Source organism: Melozone crissalis, unplaced genomic scaffold (genome assembly GCF_028551555.1).
Source record: "Melozone crissalis strain CALT ecotype California unplaced genomic scaffold, PUWL_Pcris_2 ptg000034l_1, whole genome shotgun sequence".
Lineage (NCBI taxonomy): Eukaryota > Metazoa > Chordata > Aves > Passeriformes > Passerellidae > Melozone > Melozone crissalis.
The window spans coordinates 3085493-3097675 of record NW_026535812.1 but is presented as its reverse complement, the minus strand read 5'-3'; the positions used below and the strand labels follow the sequence as shown (position 1 = coordinate 3097675).

Sequence of the window (12183 nt, the reverse complement as noted above, 5' to 3'; positions counted from 1 at the left end):
TGCTCCATCAGAACAGATGCTGGATATTCCCTGGGGTGATCTGGAAAGTGATGGCAGCCATCCTGGGACACCTTGGGAAGGTCCCTGCTGCCTTCTGCAGCTGTAAAACACCTCTGCTGGAGAGGATCAGGGTGTGGAGGCCCTGGGCTGGCAGCTGGAGGGGTTTTGCTGTTGGGGCAGAGCAGCAGCTGCCTCATCCTGGCTGTGCCCTGGTTGTGCTGCACTGTCAGAACTCAGTGCATCCCTCTGGGTGTCCAGAGTTGCTGGGACCCTGCCAGGGGGCTCAGAGACCCTGGCACACAGCCCAGAACACCTGTGGGCTTGATTATGACCCGTGGAGCAAATTACCAGCTTTGTATCAGGACCTGAAAGCCACAGAAGTTTAAGTAGTGTAATGATAAAATTATCACTGGGTGAAAGGGTAGATTTTGGGGTGTTTAGAATGGGGGTTTTGGGGACAAGATGGTGGGACTTGGGCATGTCCAGCCTTTCTTCTTCTTCTTCTTTACCTCCATCTTCTGCTGTGATATTGGCACTTTTAGATTGGTTTAGAGTAGAAGCTTGTAGGAGGACACAGTATGGGTAGTGTAGAATGTAATCTTATCCCCCAAGGAGTTGCGGCTGAACAAATTACTAAAGATTAGGAGCAGGCTGGTTGATAACAGGCCACACATGTAGCCAATAAGAACAAGTGGTATAAAAGAGTGGAACTGATGGGAACTGGAGTGAGAAGAGTCAGATAGCTCTTGCAAGGATCAGGAACAGTCAGTGCTCAGAGGAGATGCCTATGAGAAACTTTGAGGCGGTGTGAAACTCTGGTGCTATGGGATCCTTGCACTACAATGATTAAAGAACTCTTGATATATAGGACAACAAACTATAATGATAATAGAACTCTTAATATATATAAGACAACAGAAGCTCACTGTCTAGCAGAGGTGATAGGTATTAGAAAGTAATTGCAAACATGTTATATGTAGTTTGTAGTATAAAGAGATAACACCACCCCAGGGGCAGGCAGAGTGCCTCTGTCTGTCCTGCTAGGCAGGACCTCGGCTGGACAGGAGAAAAAATTTTATAGATAAGATCCAATAAACAACTCTGAGACCGAGAACTGAAGAGCTCTGGCTCATTCTTTGAATGTGCAGCCCCAAACAGAGACTGTTCATGTGTCTCGGGGCTGCAATAAACTGCAACCTCCTGAGGCTGCACTGGGCCAGGGAACAGCCCCAGGAGCTGTCCCAAGCTCACCACTCCAGGATCTGTCCCCCAGCAGCTGTCGCTGGGCTGGGCAGGGCAGCAGAAGCTGCAGGTGAGGCTCAGAGCAGGGCCAGTTTCCTGCAGCTGTCAGGGAACAGCTGGAAGACAAAGCAGCTCTTTCCAGGCTCGGTGCCAAAGTCTCCTGCTCCTCCTTGTCAAGCTGGGCATCATCCCAAGCACACTCTGCCTGCAGGAATCACTGCAGGAAGCGGCAGAGCCTGTTGCTCTGATAGGGGCATCCCCTCCCAGCTGCTTGATAAGGGCCAGGGTGGGAAAAAACCTCTCATAAAAGCAGCAGAGGGTCACTGCTCAAAGCAAAGCATCTCCCAGCCACACACTAACCTTCCCAAGCACAGCTTGGTGCTTCCATGAGTTCTGTGCATCCCTTTTTTCATACTGTAAGTGAATAAAGCTCTTTCCTTAATTCCTAAGCTGGAGCCTGCTTTGCTTTATTTCTGGTCCCATCTCACAGCAGACACCGGGGGGGGGGGGGGGGGATATATTTTATATATGGGGGCACTGGCATTGTGCCAGCATCAGACCAGGACACCATGAAACCATGCCACCATGATTCCTTTGTGTTTGCTGTTGGAGGATGAGCAGAGCCTGGTCTGGGGTGAGCTCAGGGTTGAGGCTGTGCACAGAGTGGGCACTTTGGGTCAGCTGGGAGGGCTGGGCTGGCAGCAGCACTGCCCACACAGGGGCAGGATGGCAGGAGAGCAGCTGGGTGTCCCCTGCCTGCTGGGAATGTGCCTTGGAGAAGGCTGGGAGGAGTGGGAAGGCTGGGCCAGGCACTGCCTGCCCTGGGGGAATGGCTCCAAAGGAATGTCTGCACAGAGGGACAGGGAAGAGGCCAGTGCTGGAGTTGGGGAGACAGCGGAGAAGTGATTCATGTGGCAGCTGGTTGGAGAGGTGGTTTTCAAGTCCTGCTTCATCTCTTTAATCTGTGCAATCCCTGGCATCTTGCTGGTGCTTTTCATCTCGAGATCTCTGGGATGAGTACAGTCATCACCCCAAGCAGGAAGCTGGGAAAATTCAGGTGCAGAGCAGGTGGAGGTGAGAGCCAGAACTAAAACAAGAGCAGCTGCTGCTGAAAATGTCCTACCCTGGAGAAGCAGGGGCTGCTGAGCAAGCCCAAGGCTGTGCTGAGCTCAGCTGTGCTGCTGAGCTCAGGGCTCTCCCTGGTGCCATGGCTCTGTGGCGGAAAGGGCTCTCTGCTCCTTCTGTGGGTTCTGATAGCCAAAGCCCTGGTCCTGCAGGGGTTTCTAGCAGGTGTGTTTGTGAGGGCAGTGCCAAGCCACGGCTCTCAGGTCAGCTGTTTTGTTCTCTGCCCCGAGGTGTGCAGGATGTCTCTGCTGCAGCCCGCGCTTTTGAAGAATGAGTCTGGACTCTTCACTTTTCAGTCTTGAGGTTGTTTATTAACTCTTATCTATAAAATTTTCTTTCTGCCCAGCGGAGATCTGCTCAGCAGGGCAGCCACAGGCACTCTGTGTTGTCCTTTTATACTACAAACTACGTATAACATATTTACACTTAATTCCCCATACCTATCACCTGTGTTAGACAGTGCACTTCTACTCTAAACCAATCCCAAAGTGCCAACACCACTGCAGAAAATGGAGAACAAGGAGAAGAAAGGCTGGACATGCCCTGATTCCTCCATCTTGTCCTCATAACCCCCATACCAAAAATCCTAAAATCTACATTTTCACCCTGTGATCATTTTGTTATTACACCATTCAAACCTGTGTGACTTTCACATCCTCATACCAAGCTGGCAATTCATTGGAAGGGTCAAAATCAAATCCCCAGGTGTTCTGGGCAGCATGCCAGGGTCTCTGAGACCCACAACGGGGTTCTTAGCAACTCTGGCCATCCAAAGGGATGTGCTGAGTTCCCATGCATGGCAGATGCCAGGAGCCACTGGTCTCCTTTAGCCCAGAGTGTTCTGACAGCAGTGTGTGTGGCTTGCAGAACCTGTCTGTGCAAGTGCTGCTCTCCTTGTGTTCAGTGACCAGGCTGTTCTTCCATCACACCTATCAAAATAACATCTCAGCGCTTCTGAGGAGTACATGAGGTGCTGTGATTGCTGGATTGCTTGTTCTCACAGCCTCTCCAGTGGGGAGAGCACATATTTTAAAGTGCTGTGCTTTGTTCTTTAATACCCATGTAGGCTAAGGAGGGCAGGGCAGGGGACAGAGAGATTTGAGGTTGTGTGGTTGCTCCTGGGTGGTTTCTTCCCACAGTCCAGGAAAGTCCCAGCTCCCACACAGGGATACTCTGCCCTTGTTTTGGGGCTGCTCTGTCCCAAGGAGCTCCCCTGCCTCACTTCCCCATCCTGCCTCTTCTCAATGCATGGTAGAGAAACAGCCTGAGCAGCGAAGATGGTGCAGACATGAGCAGTGCTTCTGGGGCTGCCAATTGGCCACTTTCAGGTTATCCCAGTTGGAGTGAGAAATTGTTCTTCAGCACACTCCTGCTGCTGGGATGGAGGAGGAGGCTGGGCAGGGAGGAAGGCAGAGAGGAGGGGTTTGGGAGAACTCCTGGTAAAGGAAGGGCCAACCTGGCAGTGCTTTCTCTTATCCCAGCAATCATTCCCTGCTGAGCAGCTTCCCAAGAGCCACCAAAGCTTCCGTGCTGCCATTTTCTCTTGCCTCCTTGGGAAGGTGTTGTCATTACAGTGCAAGAGTTCTATTATCATTACATTGCAAAGGTTCCATATTGCCAGAGTTTTGTACCTCCTCACTGTTTCTTGTAGGCAGCTCCTCTAAGCACTGACTCTTCCTTGTCCTCACAGCAACCAACTGACTCCAGTTCCCCCAATCCACTCTTTTATAGCACTCTTCTTATTGCTGTGGCCTGTTAACATCAGGCCTGCTCCTAATCCTTAATAATTAACCCAGCTGCAACTCTTTTAGGGGGTAAGATTACTTTCTATACTACCTTTATTTACTTATGTTCTATCCCCCTTCAGGAAGGGACCCTGCAGAGGAGGCATCATTCCTGTTTCTCTCAATGGCATTCTGCAGAGCAGGATGGACAGTCCTTCAGCCCTGAAGAAGAGCCCTTGGAGCTGCTTCCTGAGGAGCCAATCTCTTTGTGGCAGCAGATGTGGGATTGATTGAAGTCCATTTGCTGCATGGTGTTAGCTGTGGAAAACTTGATGGAAATGTTCAAATGCACTCTTCAATTCCAAATGTGTGGTAGGATTTATGCAATTTATGCTGCCGAATGCAGGAGCCATAGGAGAGCCTCAGAGCAAAGTGTCCCCAGGCTCTGGTAGGGCTGTGGTGATGCCTCCAGCCATGTTCTCACCAGGACTTGGACTTAGAGGTTAAATATCTCAGCAGTGCAGAACAGATCCAGGGCTGGCTTCTGCTTCTGCTGCATCACTCATGAGTATGGGAAAGCTCTGAAGAATGTATTAGACTTTGGGTTAGGTCCTCAACACAGCATTGGTTCTCATGAGATGAAACGTGAGCACGTCCCTGTAAGACAGGAGTGCACAGGCTGGGAGCTGTGGGATAATGGTGTAAATAAAGGGAAGGTGAAGTCTTTGCTGTTTGTTTGCACTTTCCTCCTAAGGAATCCCTTCTGCCAGTCACCTGCAAGCACTGCCAGCCATGGCAGCATGGCTCAGTGCAGTTTGAAAACATTCAAATTGCTTTTGCACAGGGTTTTGCAGGTTTTGTTGGGGGTGCAGGGGATCAGGAGCCCCTGCAGGCCCTCTGGAGGGGCCACACTGGCAGCACAGGCTCCTTTTTGCCCAAGTGAGCACTCAGCAAAGAGATAAGTGAGGATACAGCTCATGTTCCCTTTTCCTGCCCTGTGCTCAGCCTGCTCAGGCAGTGGTGTGCAGGGGCTCAGCACCACTCCTACATCTCTAAAGCATTGTGGCCTTGTCACTGAGGGTGGCTGTGGGACCTCAGGCTGGGAGGAGGAGCCAGGGAGAAGGCAGGGATGCTCGGGGGCCCCAGGGGTTGTGTGTGTCCCAGAGAAGGCAGCATGGCAGGGGCTGAGTTTCTCTTATATACTGATGGAGCTCTGCACTTTCCCAGTGGGAAAGGGTTTGCTCCTGTTTCTGAGAAATAAGTGAGAGTTTTCCTCTTGGTTTGCACGAGAGCAGGTCTGGGAGGGAAGTTTCCATGAAGGGGACTGTTGTGCATGTGGGTGTTCTGTCCACCTGTGTTGCAGACATCTTTTTATGAAAATTCCTTTCCTTAGGATTTTTCCTCCTGAGAAGCTGGGAGGCCTCAGGAACAAAATGTAAACAATGGTTATCTGCTGCTGTGGAATGCAACAGGTGCATCTGGGATTGGTCTCATGTGGTTGTTTCTAATTAATGGCCAATCACAATCAGCTGGCCCGGACAGAGAGTCCAAGACACAAACCTTTGTCATTATTCTTTCCTATTCTATTCTTAGCCAGCCTTCTGATGAAATCCTTTCTTGTATTCTTTTAGTATAGTTTTAATGTAATATATATCATAAAATAATAAATCAAGCCTTTTGAAACATGGAGTCAGATCCTCATCTCTTCCCTCAACATAAGACCCCTGTGAGCACCACCACACACCTGGGCTTATGTTGCTATAAAAATCAGTAATTGCTTTGTGCTGAAGGCATGTGAGGGTCCTGAGGCTCCTGTCCAGCCTTCCCCACATCCCTTATGCAGCAACTGATCTCTTCTTTTTAATTCTCCATTCACAAACACATGCCTGGAACAGCACTTAGGCAGGGGACAAAGCCCAGCTCTGCTGCTGTCCCAGCCCTGCCTGTGCTGGGGAGATGTGCTGCATCCAAACAGGTCTGTCTGGCCATGCCTGAGCCCAGGAATCTTGTCTGGAAGATGGTGCTGGCTGTTTTCAGCCTGCACATGAGGTGTCTGTGCCTCCAAACCCTGTCTGTGCCCTGGGAATGCAGTGCCTGTGATGGTGTTCACAGGGGTCTGAGGATGAGGGAAGAGATGAGGATCTGACTCCATGTTTCAGAAGGCTTGATTTATTGTTTTATGATATATATTATATTATATTAAAACTATACTAAAAGAATAGAAGAAATGGTTTCATCAGAAGGCTGGCTAAGAATAGAAAAAGAAGGAATGATAACAAAGGTTTGTGTCTCAGACAGAATCCGAGCCAGCTGGGTGTGATTGGCCATTAATTAGAAACAACCACATGAGACCAATCCCAGATGCACCTGTTGCATTCCACAGCAGCAGATAATCATTGTTTACATTTTGTTCCTGAGGCCTCCCAGCTTCTCAGGAGGAAAAATCCTAAGGAAAGGATTTTTCATGAAAGATGCCTGTGACAAGTCCCAGCTGGGAATGGGGTGCAGCCTGGAAGGTGCTGGGAATCCATTCTGGGCTGTGCTCTGGCAGGGCAGGGTCACAGCCACTGCTGCAGATGTGAAAGCAGCATCTGCCTGGGCTCTGCTGCTGTGTGCAGAGCCTGTGGAGTGAGGGGCAGCTTCCACCAGCAGCTGCCAAGGACAGAATTCAGAGAATTCACAGAGTCACTGGGTTGGAAGAGACCTTCAAGGTCATCGAGTCCAACCCAACCTCAGCACTGTCGCAGACATGTTTTATGGAAAATCCTTTCCTTAGGATTTTTCCTCCTGAGAAGCTGAGAGACCTCAGGAACGAAATGTAAACAATGGTTATCTGCTGCTGTGGAATGCAACAGGTGCATCTGGGATTGGTCTCATGTGGTTGTTTCTAATTAATGGCCAATCACAGTCAGCTGGCTCGGACTCTCTGTCCCAGACCCAAACCTTTGTTATCATTCCTTCTTTTTCTATTCTTAGCCAGCCTTCTGATGAAATCCTTTCTTCTATTCTTTCAGTATAGTTTAAATGTAATATATATAATAAAATAATAAATCAAGCCTTCTGAAACATGGAGTCAGATCCTCATCTATTCCCCAATCTGAAAACCCCTCTGAACACTGTCACACAACAGCTCAACTCACCCCTGGCACCCAGTGCCACATCCAGGCTTTGTCAAACACACCCAGGGATGGGGACTGCACCACCTCCCTGGGCAGCCATTCCAGAACTTTATCACTCTTTCCGTGAAAACCTTTTCCCTGCTATCCAACCTGTATTTCCCTTGGCACAGCTCGAGGCTGTGTGCTCTGGCTGTGTCAGTGCTGCTGCAGACAGAGCCCAGCCCCAGCTGAGCACAGGCCCCTTTCAGGAGCTGTGCAGAGTGATGGGGGCAGCCCTGAGTCTCCTTTTCTGCAGGCTGGGCACCCCCAGCTCCCTCAGGGGCTCCTCTCAGGGTTTGTGTTCCCAGCCCTTTGGGGCTCTCCACTCTGCACTGCCCAGCTGGCAGCAGGAGCTGCTCCCTTCCTTCCCCTGGGGACAAGGTGGGAGCAGCTGGAAATGCATTTTTGGGTTGTCAGTGGAGAGGTGCTCATAATGAAGAGCAAAGTGTTATTGCTCTTGTACAGTCCTGGCTTTGGTGAAACCAGATGGGTTCGAAGTAAGTATGGAGTTCCTTTGTCCAATGTAATTGGAAGCTGAAATTCATGTGTTTGAAGTGCTGTGAGTAATCCTCTGCTTTCTTTATGAAGAAACTTTTTTTTTTTTTAATTTTTTTTTTCACTGGTGACTACAATGGATTCCTGCAGTACTGGTTGGATAGAGGACAAGGAGGTCATATAAAAAGTCACCCTTGATTTCAAATGAAGGCAATGAAAAATGAGTGCCTTGTACTAAAAGTGTTGCTGGAGATTGTTGGCCAAGTATTGCAGTCTCACTTTCCTATTTTTAAAACTCTCTCACCAGCTGTGATGTGACCCTTCCCTCCACACCCACAACAGAAAAAAGCCCTTACTGATTAGAAACAGGAAACAATGACACTCACTAACCACAAAGTATTTCCAAAGACACAAAATAAACAAGCAGAGATAGTGGGAAATAGATATTTCCTGCTGATCTCCTTTCAGCACAGTAACCATAACTAATAATTACAGTCCCTGGGGATTTACAGCTTTTAGAAGAATGTATGTTTTTAAGATGATGCTGTCAAACTGAAGTAAAATATTTTCATCAGAGTCTGTCCCAGCATAGCAAGAAGGTGGCCAGGAGTGCCATGAGATGCATTGGTGACACCTTCTAGAAGTACAGGAGTGTGACCGTGTTCACAGGGGTTCTTGGACAAGGGAAGAGATGAGAATGTTGACTCCATGTTTCAGAAGGCTTGATTTATTATTTTATGATATATATTACATTAAAACTATACTAAAAGAATAGAAGAAAAGGTTTCATTAGAAGGCTGGCTGAGCTAAGAAAAGAAAGAATGATAATAAAGGCAGCTGTCTTGGACTCTGTCTGAGCCAGCTGACTGTGATTGGCCATTAATTAGAAACAACCACATGAGACCAATCCCAGATGCACCTGTTGCATTCCACAGCAGCAGATAACCATTGTTTACATTTTGTTCCTGAGGGCTCTCAGCTTCTCAGGAGGAAAAATCCTAAGGAAAGGAATTTTTCATGAAAAGATGTCTGTGACAGGCTCTCATGGCATGGGTTTTTATCTGAACCTCCCTTTATATGTGACAGTAAGCTGGGAAGATCTTTAATGCCTTTTCTCTGCCAGCATTCTGCAGTTTTCTTTGCCTGGTTAGTTTCTCTAGCCATGAGTATTCTGTGTGCTTGGGCTGGCCCCACCTCCCACTCTCCCCTGGACTTTGCAGTGGATCAGGATGAGGATGATGATGATGATGATTTGCATTTTTCACATTAATGATCACCCCAAAAGGCCCCATCAGGAAAGGGGGAATCTTCATTTTCAGGCAGAGGGTGGAAACTGAGGTTGATGTTTGTGCAATTCTGGATCTGTGCAATTCTGTGTCTTCACCTGATGTCTGACCTGCCTTACCTCCCTCCAGCCAGGTGTGGGCCAGTTGTTTCTGCTGCCACCCTCCTGCCACTGCTCCTAATGGCTGGATAAAAGGGAAAGCTTCCCAGGAAAAGATGCTAAACCCGGAGGTGCCGGTTTCACTCCTTCAGCACCTCATCCAATAGATCTCCTGCATAATGAGCCCCTGAACTGCGGGCCGTTCATTAGTATGCTCCGTGTTTGTTTAAGAGCTCCCTGCTCTTTTATTTCTGCTGTGAGCAGCTTCTAACTGCCTCTGAGATGAAAAACGGGCACCAAATGTTGCCAAAAAGTGAGTAGATTTGTCCCAATCTCCTCTGTCCAGTTTGCAGGGATTTTCACCTGCTGCTCTCTAAATGATCTTTGTGACTCAGTTATCAGTAAAGCTAAAGCATTAATCCAGCCTGATAAACCCAATTCCTTATTTCCTTCATAACTTCTAAAGTGTCCCTGTGATGCAGGCAGGGCTGTCTGTGTGTGTGGTGAACGCTGCTTTCCTACAAAGTGTCGGGGGCAGCCCCCAGTCCAGCCCCTCCAACTGCATCCAGGAAAAACTGTTTGTGAAAGAAGCAAATCAAAGCAGATGCTCCTCAAACACTCTTTATTCAGAGCACACAGGACAAGGCTGGGAGAAATGTCAGTTGTTAACTTCAATAGGTTTATTTAGAACTTTTAGTTATGGAAACAAAAAAAAAAATCCCTAAATATAACTATATGTAACATATATATATATATAACATATGTAAATATATATACACACATGTACTCACAAGCTCTAGAGCAGGCTGGGAACAGCAAAGCCTGAGTGAGCAACCCACAGAGCATTTCTAAAAAGTCCAGACCAAGTCTCTCCCTTTTTCTCTTTTTTTGTTTTTTCCTCCTAATAATTGCAGCATTTTTACAGGACTCAACACTGGAATATCCTACATGGCACAGGGATGATATTAAAAATACAAAGCAGAAGACACCAGTTGCTTACCCTTTTATCCAACAAAGGGATCTCAATGACTTATGTGAAATCTGAAGGTAAATTTGATTCCAGAGAGGTTTGTTGCTTATTGTCTTGTATTTTTACTAATAGAAAGTTAATTATTTTAGAATGTAAGACAAGAAAACTATATCATTATTATACACTAAAGAGCATGAGAGGATTCTAGACAATAATTTAGATGTATTAAATAAATAAGAAATAATAGCAGCCTTCTACAATGCAGGCTACACATAGGTTTACTTCGGTTTGAAGTACCCAGGTCTTTAGTACACCTACAGGAACAGATTTGCTCCACAAGTGTTTTTAAGCAACATATCTATAAGATACATACATAAGAGTGTCTAAGGTTAGGACAAAAATGGAAAGCACACTTTACCACGGTCTCCACATATCTAATGACCCCATCCTGGGATTGTTATGGGAAAAATTTGGCTGCAGAACCTGTCTGGGAGGAGGCGCAGCATCAGCCTGGTTGCAGAGCGGCAGCGAGGGCAGCTGGAGGGGATTTTTGGCAGCCTGCTTGTTCTCCGCCGGGTTTGTGCCTCGGCCCTTGGGGCTCGGGGCATTTTTCTGTGTCGGGAGAGGCTGCAGAGCCGGGCTGCCGGAGCGGAGCGCTGCCTTGCCGGGCTCATCCCCCGAGCGGGGCAGCGATTTGAGCAGGTGGTTCAGCAGCCGCGCCCCCAGGCTCTTGTCCATCCACTCGCAGGTGAGCAGCAGGTTGTGCACCTCGTGCATGCACTGGATGTAGCCGGTGCTGTACCTCTGCTGCGCCTCCAGCCCCACCTTGGAGTCGGCTGTGCGGGACAGACACAGAGGGTGAGCGGGGCAGGGTCACCAGGTGGTGTCTGAAGCATCCCTGCGCTTTAGAGATGCTTTGTGGGCGGGCAAAACGTGAGCCCTGTGCCCTGTGCCCTGCAGGTGAGCGGGGCAGGGTCACCTGGAGACCTGCCCGAGCATCCCTGCGCTTTAGAGATGCTTTGTGTGCGGGGAAAAGGTGAGCCCTGTGCCTTGCTGCCCCGCGCCGAGGCAAAACTGCACCAAAAAGCAGAAATCGGCTCAGAAAGGGAAGGAAAACCGCCTCCCGTGGGTTCAGCAATGCCCGGCTCCATCTCCCCATCTAGTGGAGAAAGGCAAAGCCCGGCAGCAGGCTGGGCCTGGGCGGTCTGAAAGAGCATCAGACCCGCTGGCATCGGGCACAGGGCAAGGGACCCAGCACTCACCCAGCATCTTGCTGCTCTGGATGTTCTGGAGGTGCTTCACTGTCATTTCCAGGATGTCTGCTTTTTCCAGTTTAGACTGCTGATAGGGAAAGAACGCAGCAGTTAGAGGCAGAGAAGGGTTTGCACCGTGCCCAGTTTCTCTAAAGATGATGCATTTCCCCTTCCTTCCCCCACAACCCAGTTTCCCACCAGCAGAAGGACAAAAAGCAGCATAAAATGAGCACTTACATCCAGGTGAAATGCACCCACAACAGTCTCCTTCAGCTGGTCCAGGCAGTTATTAATCCTTTCCCTTCGCTTCCGCTCAATGAGGGGTTTCCTTAACTGGCAAAGAAAAGGAGCAGGAAAGATCTCAGTTGATATTTTCATTTCCTCTCCCTGCTGCAGCCCAGCAAGGCCAGAGATCCCTTCCCTGTGTGAATCCAGAGCAGGGTGACACTGCTCAGCAGGGACAAGGTGTGCATGGAGTCTGTGCCCATCCCTGAGGTGGCATCACCTCTCCCTTCTCCCACTTCCAATCGTTCCGAACACAGAAACTCAAAAACAGAGAGGAAGTATAGAAAGGAAGCAGAAAAACACCCACATGAGTTAAAATAAAAGAAAAAACATCTTTCCAAGAGGAGAAAAAGCATTTGTGAGAGTAAAAGCTGTTATCAGTAAAAGCTAAAGCATCGCTCTAAATCTAAAGCGCTTCCTGAGTGACTGGCACCCCTCATTGACATGCCCAGCTCGGGGGACGCTCACCTTCCTCTCCTCCTTGGTGCTGGCCACCTTGGGCGTGCCCGTGGTGGCCGTGGCTGTCATCCTGGGGCAGGGAGCTCGG

General features: G+C 48.8%; 1 protein-coding gene across 1 annotated transcript; it reads right to left on the bottom strand.

Moving 5' to 3' along the window:
• Nucleotides 1–9907: 9907 nt before the first annotated feature.
• Nucleotides 9908–12183, bottom strand: LOC128940740 (transcription cofactor HES-6-like). Its single transcript, XM_054282384.1, has 4 exons — nt 12105–12183; nt 11589–11684; nt 11361–11436; nt 9908–10934 (listed from the first exon to the last, which is right to left on the bottom strand). The coding sequence occupies exons 1-4, from the start codon at nt 12162–12164 to the stop codon at nt 10513–10515; spliced, it is 654 nt and encodes a 217-aa protein (XP_054138359.1). The 5' UTR covers nt 12165–12183; the 3' UTR covers nt 9908–10512.